This window comes from Hyla sarda, unplaced genomic scaffold (assembly GCF_029499605.1).
Source record: "Hyla sarda isolate aHylSar1 unplaced genomic scaffold, aHylSar1.hap1 scaffold_498, whole genome shotgun sequence".
Taxonomy (NCBI): Eukaryota; Metazoa; Chordata; class Amphibia; order Anura; family Hylidae; genus Hyla; species Hyla sarda.
Window position 1 is genome coordinate 99,535 of NW_026610509.1, and position 15,511 is coordinate 115,045.

General features: G+C 41.9%; 1 protein-coding gene across 1 annotated transcript in view; it reads right to left on the minus strand.

Annotated features, from left to right (window-relative positions):
- LOC130337568 (neuroligin-2-like) overlaps positions 1 to 15,511 on the minus strand; it is a gene marked incomplete in the record, with an annotated part of 184,394 nt that overhangs the window by 44,336 nt on the left and 124,547 nt on the right. The window contains 1 exon segment of the mRNA XM_056553952.1: positions 13,777 to 13,833. Within this exon segment, the coding sequence (XP_056409927.1) occupies positions 13,777 to 13,833 (57 nt within the window).

The window sequence follows — 15,511 nt, forward strand, 5'->3', positions numbered from 1 at the left end:
TGACAGAGCTCTATAGTATATTATTACTTCTTATAGTGACAGAGCTCTGTAGTATATTATTACTCTCTATGCTGACAGAGCTCTTTAGTATATTATTACTCCCTATACTGACAAAGCTCTATAGTATATTATTACTCACTATACTGACAGATCTCTATAGTATTATGTTTTTCCCTATACTGACAGTGCATTGCTGTATATTATTACTCCCTATACTGACAGAGCTCTATAGTATATTATTACTCCAGATACTGACAGAGCTCTATAGTATATTATTACTCCTTATATGACAGAGCTTTATAGCTTATTACTCTCTATACTGACAGAGCTCTATAGTATATTACTTCCTATCCTGACAGAGCTCTATAGTATATTACTACTCCCTATACTGACAGATCTCTATAGTATATTATTACTCCCTATACTGACAGAGCTCTAAAGTATATTATTACTCCCTATACTGACAGAGCTCTATAGTATATTATTACTCCCTATACTGACAGATCTCTATAGTATATTATTACTCCCTATACTGACAGAGCTCTAAAGTATATTATTACTCCCTATACTGACAGAACTCTATAGTATTATGTTTTTCTCTATATTGAAAGTGCATTGCTGTATATTATTACTCCATATACTGACAAAGCTCTATAGTATATTATTACTCCCTATAATGACAGAGCTCTACAGTATATTATTACTCTCTATACTGACAGAGCTCTATAGTATATTATTACTCCCTATACTGACAGAGCTTTATAATATATTACTACTCCCTATACTGACAGAGCTCTATAGTATATTATTATTCTTTATACTGACAGAGCTTTATAGTATATTATTCCCTATACTGACAAAGCTCTATAGTATATTATTACTCCCTATACTGACAGAGCTCTATAGTATATTATTACTTCTTATAGTGACAGAGCTCTGTAGTATATTATTACTCTCTATACTGACAGAGCTCTATAGTATATTATTACTCCCTAACTGACAAAGCTCTATAGTATATTATTACTGCCTATACTGACAGATCTCTATAGTATTATGTTTTTCCCTATACTGACAGTGCATTGCTGTATATTATTGGTCCCTATACTGACAGAGCTCTATATTATATTATTACTCTCTATACTGACAGAGCTCTATAGTATATTATTACTCCCTAAACTGACAGACCTCTATAGTATATTATTACTCCCTATACTGACAAAGCTCTGTAGTATATTATTACTCCCTATACTGACAGAGCTCTATAGTATATTATTACTCCCTATACTGACAAAGCTCTATAGATGATTATTACTCCCTATACTGACAGAGCTCTATAGTATATTATTACTCCTTTTAGTGACAGAGCTCTATAGTATATTATTACTCCCTATACTGAAAGAGATCTATAGTATATTTTTACTCCTTATAGTGAAAGAGCTCTATAGTAAACTATAACTCTCTATACGGACAGAGCTCTATAGTATATTATCTTTCACTATACTGACAGATCTCTATAGTATATTATTACTCCTTATATGACAGAGCTTTATAGTTTATTACTCTCTATACTGACAGAGCTCTATAGTATATTATTACTCCCTATACTGACAGAGCTCTATAGTATATTATTACTCCCTATACTGACAGAGCTCCATAGTATATTATTACTCCCTATACTGACAGAACTCTATAGTATATTATTACACCTTTTACTGACAGAGCTCTATAGTATATCATTACTCTCTATACTGACAGAGCTCTATAGTATATTATTACTCCCTATACTGACAGAGCTCTATAGTATATTATTACTCCCTATACTGACAATGCGCTATAGTATATTATTACTCCCTATACTGACAGAGCTCTATAGTATATTATTACTCTCTATACTGACAGAGCTCTATGGTATATCATTACTCCCTATACTGACAGAGCTCTATAGTATATTATTACACCTTTTACTGACAGAGCTCTATAGTATATCATTACTCTCTATACTAACAGAGCTCTATAGTATATTATTACTCCCTATACTGACAGAGCTCTATAGTATATTATTACTCCCTATACTGACAATGCGCTATAGTATATTATTATTCCCTATACTGACAGAGCTCTATAGTATATTATTACTCTCTATACTGACAGAGCTCTATGGTATATCATTACTCCCTATACTGACAGCTCTATAGTATATTATTACTCCATATACCGACAGAGCTCTATAGTATATTATTACACCTTTTACTGACAGAGCTCTATAGTATATCATTACTCTCTATACTGACAGAGCTCTATAGTATATTATTACTCCCTATACTGACAGAGCTCTATAGTATATTATTACTCCCTATACTGACAATGCGCTATAGTATATTATTACTCCCTATACTGACAGAGCTCTATAGTATATTATTACTCTCTATACTGACAGAGCTCTATGGTATATCATTACTCCCTATACTGACAGAGCTCTATAGTATATTATTACTCTCTATACTGACAGAGCTCTATGGTATATCATTACTCCCTAAACTGACAGAGCTCTATAGTATTTTATGACTCTCTATCCTGAAAGAGCTCTATAGCATTATGTTTTTTTCCCTATATTGATAGAGCTCTATAGTATATTATTACTCCTTTTACTGACAGAGCTCTATAGCATATTATTACTCCCTATACTGACAGAGCTCTATAGTATATTATTACTCCCTATACCGACAAAGCTCTATAGTATATTATTACTCCTTTTACTGACAGAGCTCTATAGTATATCATTACTCTCTATACTGACAGAGCTCTATAGTATATTATTACTCCCTATACTGACAGAGCTCTATGGTATATCATTACTCCCTAAACTGACAGAGCTCTATAGTATATTATTACTCTCTATACTGACAGAGCTCTATGGTATATCATTACTCCCTAAACTAACAGACTTCTATAGTATTTTATTACTCTCTATCCTGAAAGAGCTCTATAGCATTATGTTTTTTTTCCTATATTGATAGAGCTCTATAGTATATTATTGCACCTTATAGTGTCAGCGCTTCATAGTATATTATTACTCCCTATACTGACAGAGCTCTATAGTATATTATTACTCCCTATACTGACAGAGCTCAGAGTCTATAGTATATTATTACTCCCTATACTGAGAGATATATAGTATTTTATTACTCTCTATCCTGAAAGAGCTCTATAGTATATTATTACTCCCTATACTGACAGAGGTCTATAGTATATTATTACTCCTTTTACTGACAGAGCTCTATAGTATATTATTACTCTCTATACTGACAGAGCTCTATAGTATATTATTACTCCCTATACTGATAGAGCTCTATAGTATATTATTACGCCCTATACTGAGAGCTATATAGTATTTTATTACTCTCTATACTGAAAGAGCTCTATAGTATATTATTACTCCCTATACTGTCAGAGCTCTATCGTATATTATTAATCCTTTAACTGAGAGAGCTCTATAGTATATTATTACTATCTATACTGACAGAGCTCTATAGTATATTATTACTCCCTATACTGACAGAGCTCTATAGTATATTATTACTCCCTATACTGACAAAGCTCTATAGTATATTACTACTCCCTATACTGACAGAGCTCTATAGTATATTATTACTCCCTATACTGACAGAGCTCTATAGTATATTATTACTACCTATATTGACAGAGCTCTATAGTATATTATTACTCCCTATACTGACAAAGCTCTATAGTATATTATTACTCCTTATACTGACAGAGCTCTATAGTATATTATTACTCATTATACTGACAAAGCTCTATAGTATATTATTACTCCTTGTTGTGGCAGAGCTTTTTAGTATATAAATACTCCGTATAGTGACATTGCTTTTTAGTAGTTTACTATAGTGTCCTTGTCCTAATGGCCGCCATTAAAGCTCTGTGTCTTATAGGTAGAGCTCCCCTATTCCCCCCTGTTCTTTTTACGCCCAGTTATACCATATGGATTAGTACTGGAGCAGTGTCACCATATTAGAGCCTGACACAAGGTTATCTAGAACTTTCCATTGTGCCTCCTGGTATAAACCAACTGTTCTTCATATGTTAAGAAGTAAATCGTCTGCAGAGCATCACTCCTGGTTGGTTCAGTCACCCGTCAGCCAGCGGGATGCAGAGTGTTGCCCCTCACCAATTCCTCCGTAGAGCATATCCCCACAGATAGGGAGAGAATCAGGAGCCAAAGATGTTCTGTTAACCCCTTTGTAGCCAGTGGCCCGGAATGTTCTACTCCCTTCTCCATGGTAACTGAGGTCTAATTAATCATGTTGTAATTTGAGAGGATTAATTAGTCAGAAGCCTTAACGAGGCTGGGGGGGGGGGGGGCAGCAGCTGTCAGTCTTCTCATTATGATCATCAGCACAATCTTCTTCCTCCACTTATTCTACCTTCATTTTCCCTCTTTAATGCCAGCGTTTTTATCTAATTTCTTACTTGTCAAGATGTGAGGAAAGGTTATTGAGTACCCGCGCAGCCGCGCCGCCCGCTCCCCTAACATCCGTCTGCTATGTAAGAGCTAAATATATGGAAACGTGCTCCATAGTCATCAATGTGGGTCTGGTGCTCAGGATTGTTCTCTTCTATATAGACGGAAGCTGAAAGGTGACGGAACAAAGACACAAGAAATGTAAATAAGTTGTGTTCTGCAGCATCTGATGGTGGTTAACTATACATGTTCATGGTGGTATCGGCTACATTGCTGACTGTCTGGCAACACATGGAGAGTCAGATTCATGTGGGGTCAGATCTGTATAGGGTCAGATCAATTTGGGGTGAGATCCCTGTGGGTTGAGATCCATGTGGGGTCAGATCTGTATAGATGTCCATCCATGTGAGGTCAGATCTGTATAGGTGTGCATCCATGTGGGGTCAGATCTGTATAGACGTCCATCCATGTGGGGTCAGATCTGTATAGACGTCCATCCATGTGGGGTCAGATCTGTATAGACGTCCATCCATGTATGGTCAGATCTGTATAGATGTCCATCCATGTGGGGTCAGATCTGTATAGACGTCCATCCATGTGGGGTCAGATCTGTATAGACGTCCATCCATGTGGGGTCAGATATGTATAGACGTCCATCCATGTGAGGTCAGATCTGTATAGACGTCCATCCATGTGGGGTCAGATCTGTATAGACGTCTCTCCATGTGGGGTCAGATCTGTATAGATGTCCATCCATGTTAGGTCAGATTTGTATAGATGTCCATCCATGTGAGGTCAGATCTGTATAGGTGTCCATCCATGTGGGGTCAGATTTGTATAGACGTCCATCCATGTGAGGTCAGATTTGTATAGATGTCCATCCATGTGAGGTCAGATCTGTATAGACGTCCATCCATGTGAGGTCAGATCTGTATAGATGTCCATCCATGTGGGGTCAGATCTGTATAGATGTCCATCCATGTATGGTCAGATCTGTATAGATGTCCATCCATGTGGGGTCAGATCTGTATAGACGTCCATCCATGTGGGGTCAGATCTGTATAGACGTCCATCCATGTGGGGTCAGATCTGTATAGACGTCCATCCATGTGGGGTCAGATATGTATAGACGTCCATCCATGTGAGGTCAGATCTGTATAGACGTCCATCCATGTGGGGTCAGATCTGTATAGACGTCTCTCCATGTGGGGTCAGATCTGTATAGATGTCCATCCATGTTAGGTCAGATTTGTATAGATGTCCATCCATGTGAGGTCAGATCTGTATAGGTGTCCATCCATGTGGGGTCAGATTTGTATAGACGTCCATCCATGTGAGGTCAGATTTGTATAGATGTCCATCCATGTGAGGTCAGATCTGTATAGACGTCCATCCATGTGAGGTCAGATCTGTATAGATGTCCATCCATGTGGGGTCAGATCTGTATAGACATCCATCCATGTGAGGTCAGATTTGTATAGACGTCCATCAATGTGAGGTCAGATTTGTATAGATGTACATCCATGTGGGGTCAGATTTGTATAGACGTCCATCCATGTGGGGTCAGATTTGTATAGACGTCCATCCATGTGAGGTCAGATTTGTATAGACGTCCATCCATGTGGGGTCAGATTTGTATAGATGTCCATCCATGTGAGGTCAGATTTGTATAGGCGTCCATCCATGTGAGGTCAGATCTGTATAGATGTCCATCCATGTGAGGTCAGATCTGTATAGATGTCCATCCATGTGAGGTCAGATTTTTATAGACGTCCATCCATGTGAGGTCAGATTTGTATACATGTCAATCCATGTGGGGTCAGATTTGTATAGACGTCCATCCATGTGGGGTCAGATCTGTATAGGGTCAGATCAATTTGGGGTGAGATCCCTGTGGGTTGAGATCCATGTGGGGTCAGATCTGTATAGATGTCCATCCATGTGAGGTCAGATCTGTATAGGTGTCCATCCATGTGGGGTCAGATCTGTATAGATGTCCATCCATGTGAGGTCAGATCTGTATAGGTGTCCATCCATGTGGGGTCAGATCTGTATAGACATCCATCCATGTGAGGTCAGATCTGTATGGATGTCCATCTAGGTGAGGTCAGATCTGTATAGGTGTCCATCCATGTGGGGTCAGATCTGTATAGATGTCCATCCATGTGGGGTCAGATCTGTATAGATGTCCATCCATGTGGGGTCAGATCTGTATAGACGTCCATCCATGTGGGGTCAGATTTGTATAGACGTCCATCCATGTGAGGTCAGATCTGTATAGACGTCCATCCATGTGGGGTCAGATTTGTATAGACGTTCATCCATGTGAGGTCAGATTTGTATAGACGTCCATCCATGTGAGGTCAGATTTGTATAGATGTCAATCCATGTGGGGTCAGATCTGTATAGACGTCCATCCATTTGAGGTCAGATTTGTATAGGTGTCCATCCATGTGGGGTCAGATCTGTATAGACGTCCATCCATGTGGGGTCAGATCTGTATAGATGTCCATCCATGTGGGGTTAGATCTGTATAGACATCCATCCATGTGGGGTCAGATCTGTATAGATGTCCATCCATGTGGGGTTAGATCTGTAAAGACATCCATCCATGTGGGGTCAGATCTGTATAGACGTCCATCCATGTGAGGTCAGATCTGTATAGATGTCCATCCATGTGAGGTCATATCTGTATAGACGTCCATCCATGTGAGGTCAGATTTGTATAGGTGTCCATCCATGTGGGGTCAGATCTGTATAGATGTCCATCCATGTGGGGTTAGATCTGTATAGATGTCCATCCATGTATGGTCAGATTTGTATAGACGTCCATCCATGTGGGGTCAGATCTGTATAGACGTCCATCCATGTGGGGTCAGATCTGTATAGATGTCCATCCATGTGTGGTCAGATTTGTATAGATGCCCATCTATGTGAGGCCAGATCTGTATAGGTGTCCATCCATGTGAGATCAGATCTGTATAGACGTCCATCCACGTGGGGTCAGATTTGTATAGACGTCCATCCATGTGAGGTCAGATTTGTATAGCCGTCCATCCATGTGAGATCAGATTTGTATAGCCGTCCATCCATGTGGGGTCAGATTTGTATAGACGTCCATCCATGTGAGGTCAGATTTGTATAGGTGTCCATCCATGTGAGGTCAGATTTGTATAGCCGTCCATCCATGTGGGGTCAGATTTGTATAGACGTCCATCCACGTGAGGTCAGATTTGTATAGGTGTCCATCCATGTGAGGTCAGATTTGTATAGGTGTCCATCCATGTGAGGTCAGATTTGTATAGGTGTCCATCCATGTGGGGTCAGATCTGTATAGACGTCCATCCATGTGAGGTCAGATTTGTATAGGTGTCCATCCATGTGAGGTCAGATTTGTATAGGTGTCCATCCATGTGGGGTCAGATTTGTATAGACGTCCATCCATGTGGGGTCAGATCTGTATAGACGTCCATCCATGTGGGGTCAAATCTGTATAGACGCCCATCCATGTGGGGTCAGAATTGTATAGACGTCCATCCATGTGGGGTCAGATTTGTATAGGTGTCCATCCATGTGGGGTCAGATCTGTATAGATGTCCATCCATGTGGGGTCAGATTTGTATAGGTGTCCATCCATGTGGGGTCAGATCTGTATAGACGTCCATCCATGTGGGGTCAGATTTGTATAGACGTCCATCCATGTGAGGTCAGATTTGTATAGGTGTCCATCCATGTGGGGTCAGATTTGTATAGACGTCCATCCATGTGGGGTCAGATCTGTATAGACGTCCATCCATGTGGGGTCAGATTTGTATAGGTGTCCATCCATGTGGGGTCAGATTTGTATAGACGTCCATCCATGTGGGGTCAGATTTGTATAGACGTCCATCCATGTGGGGTCAGATTTGTATAGACGTCCATCCATGTGGGGTCAGATTTGTATAGACGTCCATCCATGTGAGGTCAGATCTGTATAGACGTCCATCCATGTGAGGTCAGATCTGTATAGACGTCCATCCATGTGGGGTCAGATTTGTATAGACGTCCATCCATGTGAGGTCAGATCTGTATAGACGTCCATCCATGTGAGGTCAGATTTGTATAGACGTCCATCCATGTGGGGTCAAATCTGTATAGATGCCCATCCATGTGGGGTCAGAACTGTATAGACGTCCATCCATGTGAGGTCAGATCTGTATAGACGCCCATCCATGTGAGGTCAGATTTGTATAGATGTCCATCCATGTGAGGTCAGATTTGTATAGACGTCCATCCATGTGAGGTCAGAACTGTATAGACGTCCATCCATGTGAGGTCAGATCTGTATAGATGTCCATCCATGTGGGGTCAGAACTGTATAGACGTCCATCCATGTGAGGTCAGATTTGTATAGATGTCCATCCATGTGGGGTCAGATCTGTATAGATGTCCATCCATGTGGGGTCAGATCTGTATAGACGTCCATCCATGTGGGCTCAGATTTGTATAGACGTCCATCCATGTGGGGTCAGAACTGTATAGACGTCCATCCATGTGGGGTCAGATCTGTATAGACGTCCATCCACATCATATCATAATGCAACTCCATCATCTGCCTCCACTACCATTTATCTACTATGCTCCTCAGCTTCTCTTTACATTTACTTCATCATCGCCATTTATCTACCATAACTTCAGCTCCTCCATTTTTCTACCTCAGTTCCTCTATTCTTCTTTCTCAGATCTTCTGTTTGCCTACTTTAGTTCATCCATTTTCCTGCCATAGCTTCTCAATCTTTCCACTTTGCCCCCTCCATTCACCTACCTCAGTTCCTCATGTAAGTAGTTAATCTACAGTCATGGCCGTAAATGTTGGCACCCCTGAAAGTATTTCTCACAGAAAAGGATTGCAGTAACACATGTTTTGGTATACACATGGTTTTCCCCTTTGTGTGTATTGGAACTAAACCAAAAAAGGGAGGAAAAAAAGCAAATTGGACATAATGTCACCAAACTCCAAAAATGGTCGGGACAAAATTATTGGCCCCCTTAACTTAATATTTGGTTGCACACCCTTTGGAAATAATAAGTGAAATCAGTGGCGTCCTATAATCATCAATAAGCTCCTTACACCTCTCAGCCGGAATGTTGGACCACTCTTCCTATAACCATCAATAAGCTTCTTACACCTCTCAGTCGGAATGTTGGACCACTCTTCCTATAACCATCAATAAGCTTCTTACACCTCTCAGCCGGAATGTTGGAGCACTCTTCCTATAACCATCAATAAGCTTCTTACACCTCTCAGCCGGAATGTTGGACCACTCTTCCTATAACGATCAATAAGCTTCTTACACCTCTCAGCCGGAATGTTGGACCACTCTTCCTATAACCATCAATAAGCTTCTTACACCTCTCAGCCGGAATGTTGGACCACTCTTCCTTTACAAACTGCTCCTGGTCTCTCTTATTGGAAGGCGCCTTTTCCTAACAGCAATTTTAGGATCTCTCCACAGGTGATCAATGGGATTTAGATCTGGACTCATTGCTGACACTTCAGAACTCTCCGGCGCTTTGTTGTCATCCATTTCTGGGGCTTTTTGACGTATGTTTGGGGTCATTGTCCTGCTGGAAGACCCAAGATCTCGGACACAAACCCAGCTTTCTGACACTGGGCTGTACAGTGCGACCCAAAATCCATTGGTAATCCTCAGATTTCATGATGTCTTGTACACATTCAAGGCCCCCCAGTGCCAGAGGCAGCAAAACAACCCAAAACATCACTGACCTCCCCCATATGTTACTGTAGGTACTGTGTTCTTTTCTTTGTAGGTCTCATTACGTTTTCGGTAAACAGTAGAATGATGGGCTTTACCAAAAAGCTCTATCTTGGTCTCATCTGTCCACAAGATGTTTTCCCAGAAGGATTTTGGTTACTCAAGTTCATTTTGGTAAAATGTAGTCTTGCTTTTTTATGTCTCTGTGTCAGCAGTGGGGTCCTCCTAGGTCTCCTTCATAGCGGGGTCCTCCTGGGTCTCCTCCATAGTGGGGTCCTCCTGGGTCTCCTGCCATAGCGTTTCATTTAGTGCTGAGCGGTATACCGGTATGAACCGGATACCGTTTTTTGTCTCCCACGGTATGGATTTTTGCTCATCCCGCTATACTGGTCGGGCCCCTCCCCCACCCTACGGATGAATTGTAGAGCCCAGCGTGGCGCCCTCACTTGTCCCGGTGTGCTTCTGTGGCCCGATTCCTAGAGCGGAATCGGGCCACAGAAGCTAATCCATTTACTGTGTCCCCCCGCTGCGCCTGTCAGCCAGTGTCCCCGCGAGCATGATCAATCCCCACCGCTAGCGGGATCCATGTGCCCACTAGCGGTGTCACAAGAATGCCGAGCGCAGCTCTGTTCCCCATCCCTGTCAGCTCTCAGGGTACGGGAACAGATTTAAAAGCCTCGCGCACGGCTAACGTAGTACTGCGCAGGCACAGCACTACGTTAGCTGCGAGCGAGGCTTTTAAATCTGTTCCCGTACCCTAAGAGCTGACAGGGACAGGGAACAGAGCCATGCTCGGCATTCTTGTGACACTGCTAGTGGGCACAGGGACCTCGCTAGCGGTGATGGTAGCGCTCGCGGGGGGCACATTTGACACCGCTAGTGGGCACAGGGACAGGCGGTAATACCGTGATACCGCGATAATAAAAAAAAATTAGTTTAATTTCATTTAAATGTCGACAGATAGTTTGCGCTGACATTGATGCTTCCTGAGCCTGCAGGACAGCTTGAATATCTTTGGAACTTGTTTGGGGATGCTTATCCACCATCCGGACTATCCTGCGTTGACACCTTTCATAAATTTCTCTCTTTCGTCCACGCACAGGGAGATTAGCTACAGTGCCATGGATTGTAAACTTCTTGATAATGTTGCGCACTGTGGACAAAGACAAATCTAGATCTCTGGAGATGGACTTGAGATTGTTGATATTTTTCCACAATTTTGGTTCTCAAGTCCTCAGACAGTTCTCTTCTCCTCTTTCTGTTCTCTCCTCCTCTTTCTGTTCTCTTCTCCTCTTTCTGTTCTCTTCTCCTCTTTCTGTTGTCCATGCTTAGTGTGACACACACAGACACACAATGCAAAGACTAAGTGAACTTCTCTCCTTTTTATCTGCTGTCAGGTGTGATTTGTATATTGCCGACACCTGTTACTTGCCCCAGGTGAGTATAAAGGAGCATCACATGCTTGAAACAATCTAATTTTTCCACAATTTTGAAAGGGGCCAATAATTTTGTCCAGACCATTTTTGGAGTTTGGTGACATTACGTCCAATTTGCTTTTTTCCCTCCCTTTTTTGGTTTAGTCCCAATACACACAAAGGGAATAAACGTGTATAGCAAAACGTGTGTTACTGCAATCCTTCTTTGTGAGAAATACTTCATTTTCTTTTTTAATTTTCAGGGGTGCCAACATTTACAGCCATGACTGTACCTCAACTCCATAATTCAACAACATCCGCTCTTCCATCAATCTACTTAAGTTTGTCCATTCCTCATCCTCAGCTCTTCCATTCCTCTTCCCCGTCTCTTCCATTCCTCTTCCTCAGCTCTTCCATTCCTCTTCCTCTATTCTTCCATTCCTCTTCCTTGATTCTTCCATTCCTCCTCCTCAGCTCTTCCATTCCTATTCCTCGATTCTTCCATTCCTCTTTCTCAACTTGTCCATTCCTCTTCCTCAGTTCGTCCATTTCTCTTCCTCAGCTCTTCCATTCCTCCTCCTCAGCTCTTCCATTCCTCTTCCTCTATTCTTCCATTCCTCTTCCTTGATTCTTCCATTCCTCTTTCTCAACTTGTCCATTCCTCTTCCTCAGTTCGTCCATTCCTCTTCCTCAGCTCTTCCATTCCTCCTCCTCAGCTCTTCCATTCCTATTCCTCGATTCTTCCATTCCTCTTTCTCAGCTTGTCCATTCCTCTTCCTCAGCTCGTCCATTCCTCTTCCTCAGTTCTTTCATTCCTCTTCCTCGGTTCTTTCATTCCTCTTCCTCGGCTCTTCCATTCCTCTTCCATATATTTTACCTCAACTTCTTCATTCATCTGACATCAGGGCCCCCCCCCCCAGTCATTTACTTTAGCTCCACCAAATCTTCTACCTAAACTTCTCCATCCATCTACCGCAGCCCTACCTGCTTCTCCATTCATCTACATCATCTCAGGATTATTACTTAACCCTTGCACAATTTGGTTACGTTCTTTTCTCGATATCTTTCATGTTCTCGTGTGTTCAGTCCTTAGATCATAGAGTCCTCGTGTCTGCTTTATCCAACACATCTATCTTACTTGCCATGTCCTCTGGTAACGTGTCCATTAAAGTTCTTTAGTCGTGTCTTCTAGTCTTCACCATTAACTTTGCCCCCAACTCAACCATTAAATTCCCCCCCTTCTGTTTCCTTATACAGTTCTAATGAGGCATTTTCTCCACAGCTGGACAAAGTCTTTATTTAGGACAATGATCAGAAGAAGCAGATCTCTACATTATATGTTCAAAAAAATTGTCGTGGACTTAAAGGGGTATGCTCCAGTGTTCTGAACATTGTGTTCAGAATGCTCGGAGTCGGAGGCCATGATTGTGACGCCACGCCCCCTCTTGACATCATGCCACGCCCCCTCCATTCATGTCCATGGGAGGGGAGGTGTATTCAGACATGCCCCCTCCCATAGACATGAATGGAGGGGGTGTGGCGTGACATCCTAAGGGGGCGTGGTCGTGACATCACGACCACTGCTGCAGGAACCCAGCGTTTGTTTAGAACGGGAGATTGTAGGGGGCCCCAGTGCCGGGCCCCCGTGAGCAGACATCTTATCCCCTATCTTTTGGATAGGGGATAAGATGTCTAGCAGCAGAGAACTCCTTTAAAGAGTCAAGTTGTTACACTTGGTGGCCCGATGATACTTGGGAGTACAGTTGATTTGTAGTGACATCATTGAGGCAGAGTCCAGGATGTCATTGGTTTTTGGTGGAGCTTTGGTGAAGGGGACTATAAGAAATGGATTGGCCGAAGGAGCAACACTCTGCAGATCTGTCAGGCCGACATGGCGGGACCACATAGCAGCAATGAGTCAGGTCAGACACAACAGTGCAAATAGGTAATTGTGCGAAGAACGCTGAGCCCTCTCCTCCTGCTCACACGTACACACCACGGCACAGCATCCTCCAGCAATACACAGACAGAGAGGCTACGGCATCAAGAAAAGTGAAACAACATGCAAAATGCCCCAAAAAAAGAAGGAAGAAAAAATGAATCAAGAAAAGACTGTGAGATCTACCTTCATCTGCAGTGTGCTGAGACTTTCTGGAGTCCTCCCGAGATTTGGAAAGGGGACCTGGAGGTCAAGGCGAAAAAAATATATATATATAAAAAAAGAAAAAAAAGAAAAAAATATAATAAGAAAAAAAGAAAAGAAAAAAAAAAAGATGAAAAAAAAAACAAAAAAGAAAAAAGATAAAAAAAATAACCGAGGGAGAGAGAGAAAGGGGGAAAGAGAGAAAGAAAAAATAGATTCAAGAAAACGTCACCAAAAACATTTCTGTTCAACATCTGCTCTAAATATCAAAAAGAAAAAGCAAGTTCAGAAGATACAAATACAGTGAGGGGGGAGGGGCAACTTACTGGGGAACCTGAGGGGCAAAACAAGATGCAAAAAGCCTCAGTCACTGAGGAAAAAGGGCGGAGACATCACAAACAACATTCTGACACCCCTCATTAATCACCCCTCCCATTGTTCCTTATTACTCCTCCCATAACACCTTATACTGCTCCCATTACTCATCACGACTCCTCCCATTATGCCTTATAGCTCCTCCCATTATGCAGTATAGCTCCTCCCATTACTCATATAACTCCTCCCATTACACCTTATAGCCCCTTTCTATTACTCATCACTACTCCTTCCATTACTCCATATAACTCCTCCCATTACTCCCCACAACGCTCATTACTCCATATAACTCCTCCCATTACTTCTTCCAACCCCTCCCATTACGCCATTTAACTCCTCCGTTACCAACCATGCACACAACTCCTCCCATTACTCCTCACATTACTCCATATAAATCCTCCCATTAATCTATATAACTTATCCCATTACTTCTTCCAACCCCTCCCGTTACTCCATTTAACTTCTCCGTTATCTACCATACACACAGCTCCTCCAATTACTCTATATAACTCCTCCCCTTACCCTATATAACTCCTCCCATTACTCCTCTCCTCCTATTACTTCATATAACTCCTCCCATTACTTCTCCCAACCCCTCCCATTACTCTATCTAACTCCTCTGTTACCTATCATGTACACAACTCCTCCCATTACCCCATATAACTCCTCCCATTACTCCATATAACTCCTCCCATTACTTCTCCCAACCCCTCCCATTACTCTATCTAACTCCTCTGTTACCTATCATGTACTCAACTCCTCCCATTACTCCATATAACTCCTCCCATTACTCCATATAACTCCTTCCATTACTCTATATAACTCCTCCCATTACTTCTTCCAACCCCTCCCGTTACTCCATTTAACTTCTCCGTTACCAACCATAAACACAACTTTTTCCATTACTCCATATAACTCCTCCCATTACTTCTCCCAACCCCTCCCATTACTCTATTTAACTTCTCTGTTACCTATCATGTACACAGCTCCTCCCAATTCTTCATATAACTCCTCCCATTAGATACCATACACACATTTCCTATGACTAACAACTCCTCCCATTACACCACACAACTCCTCCCATTACCTACCACTGACATATCTCCCATTAATAACAACTCCTCCCTTTACTCCTCCCAGTACTGCTCACAATTCCTCTCATTATTCCACATAACTCCTCCCATTGCTCAATATAACTCCTTCTATTACCTACCACACACAACTGCTCCCATTACTCTGTATGACTCCTCCCATTACTTTACATAACTCCTCTCATTGCTCTGTATTTCTCCAAATAATGTTAAAACTTTACAGATATATATAACTCCTCCCATTACTTTAC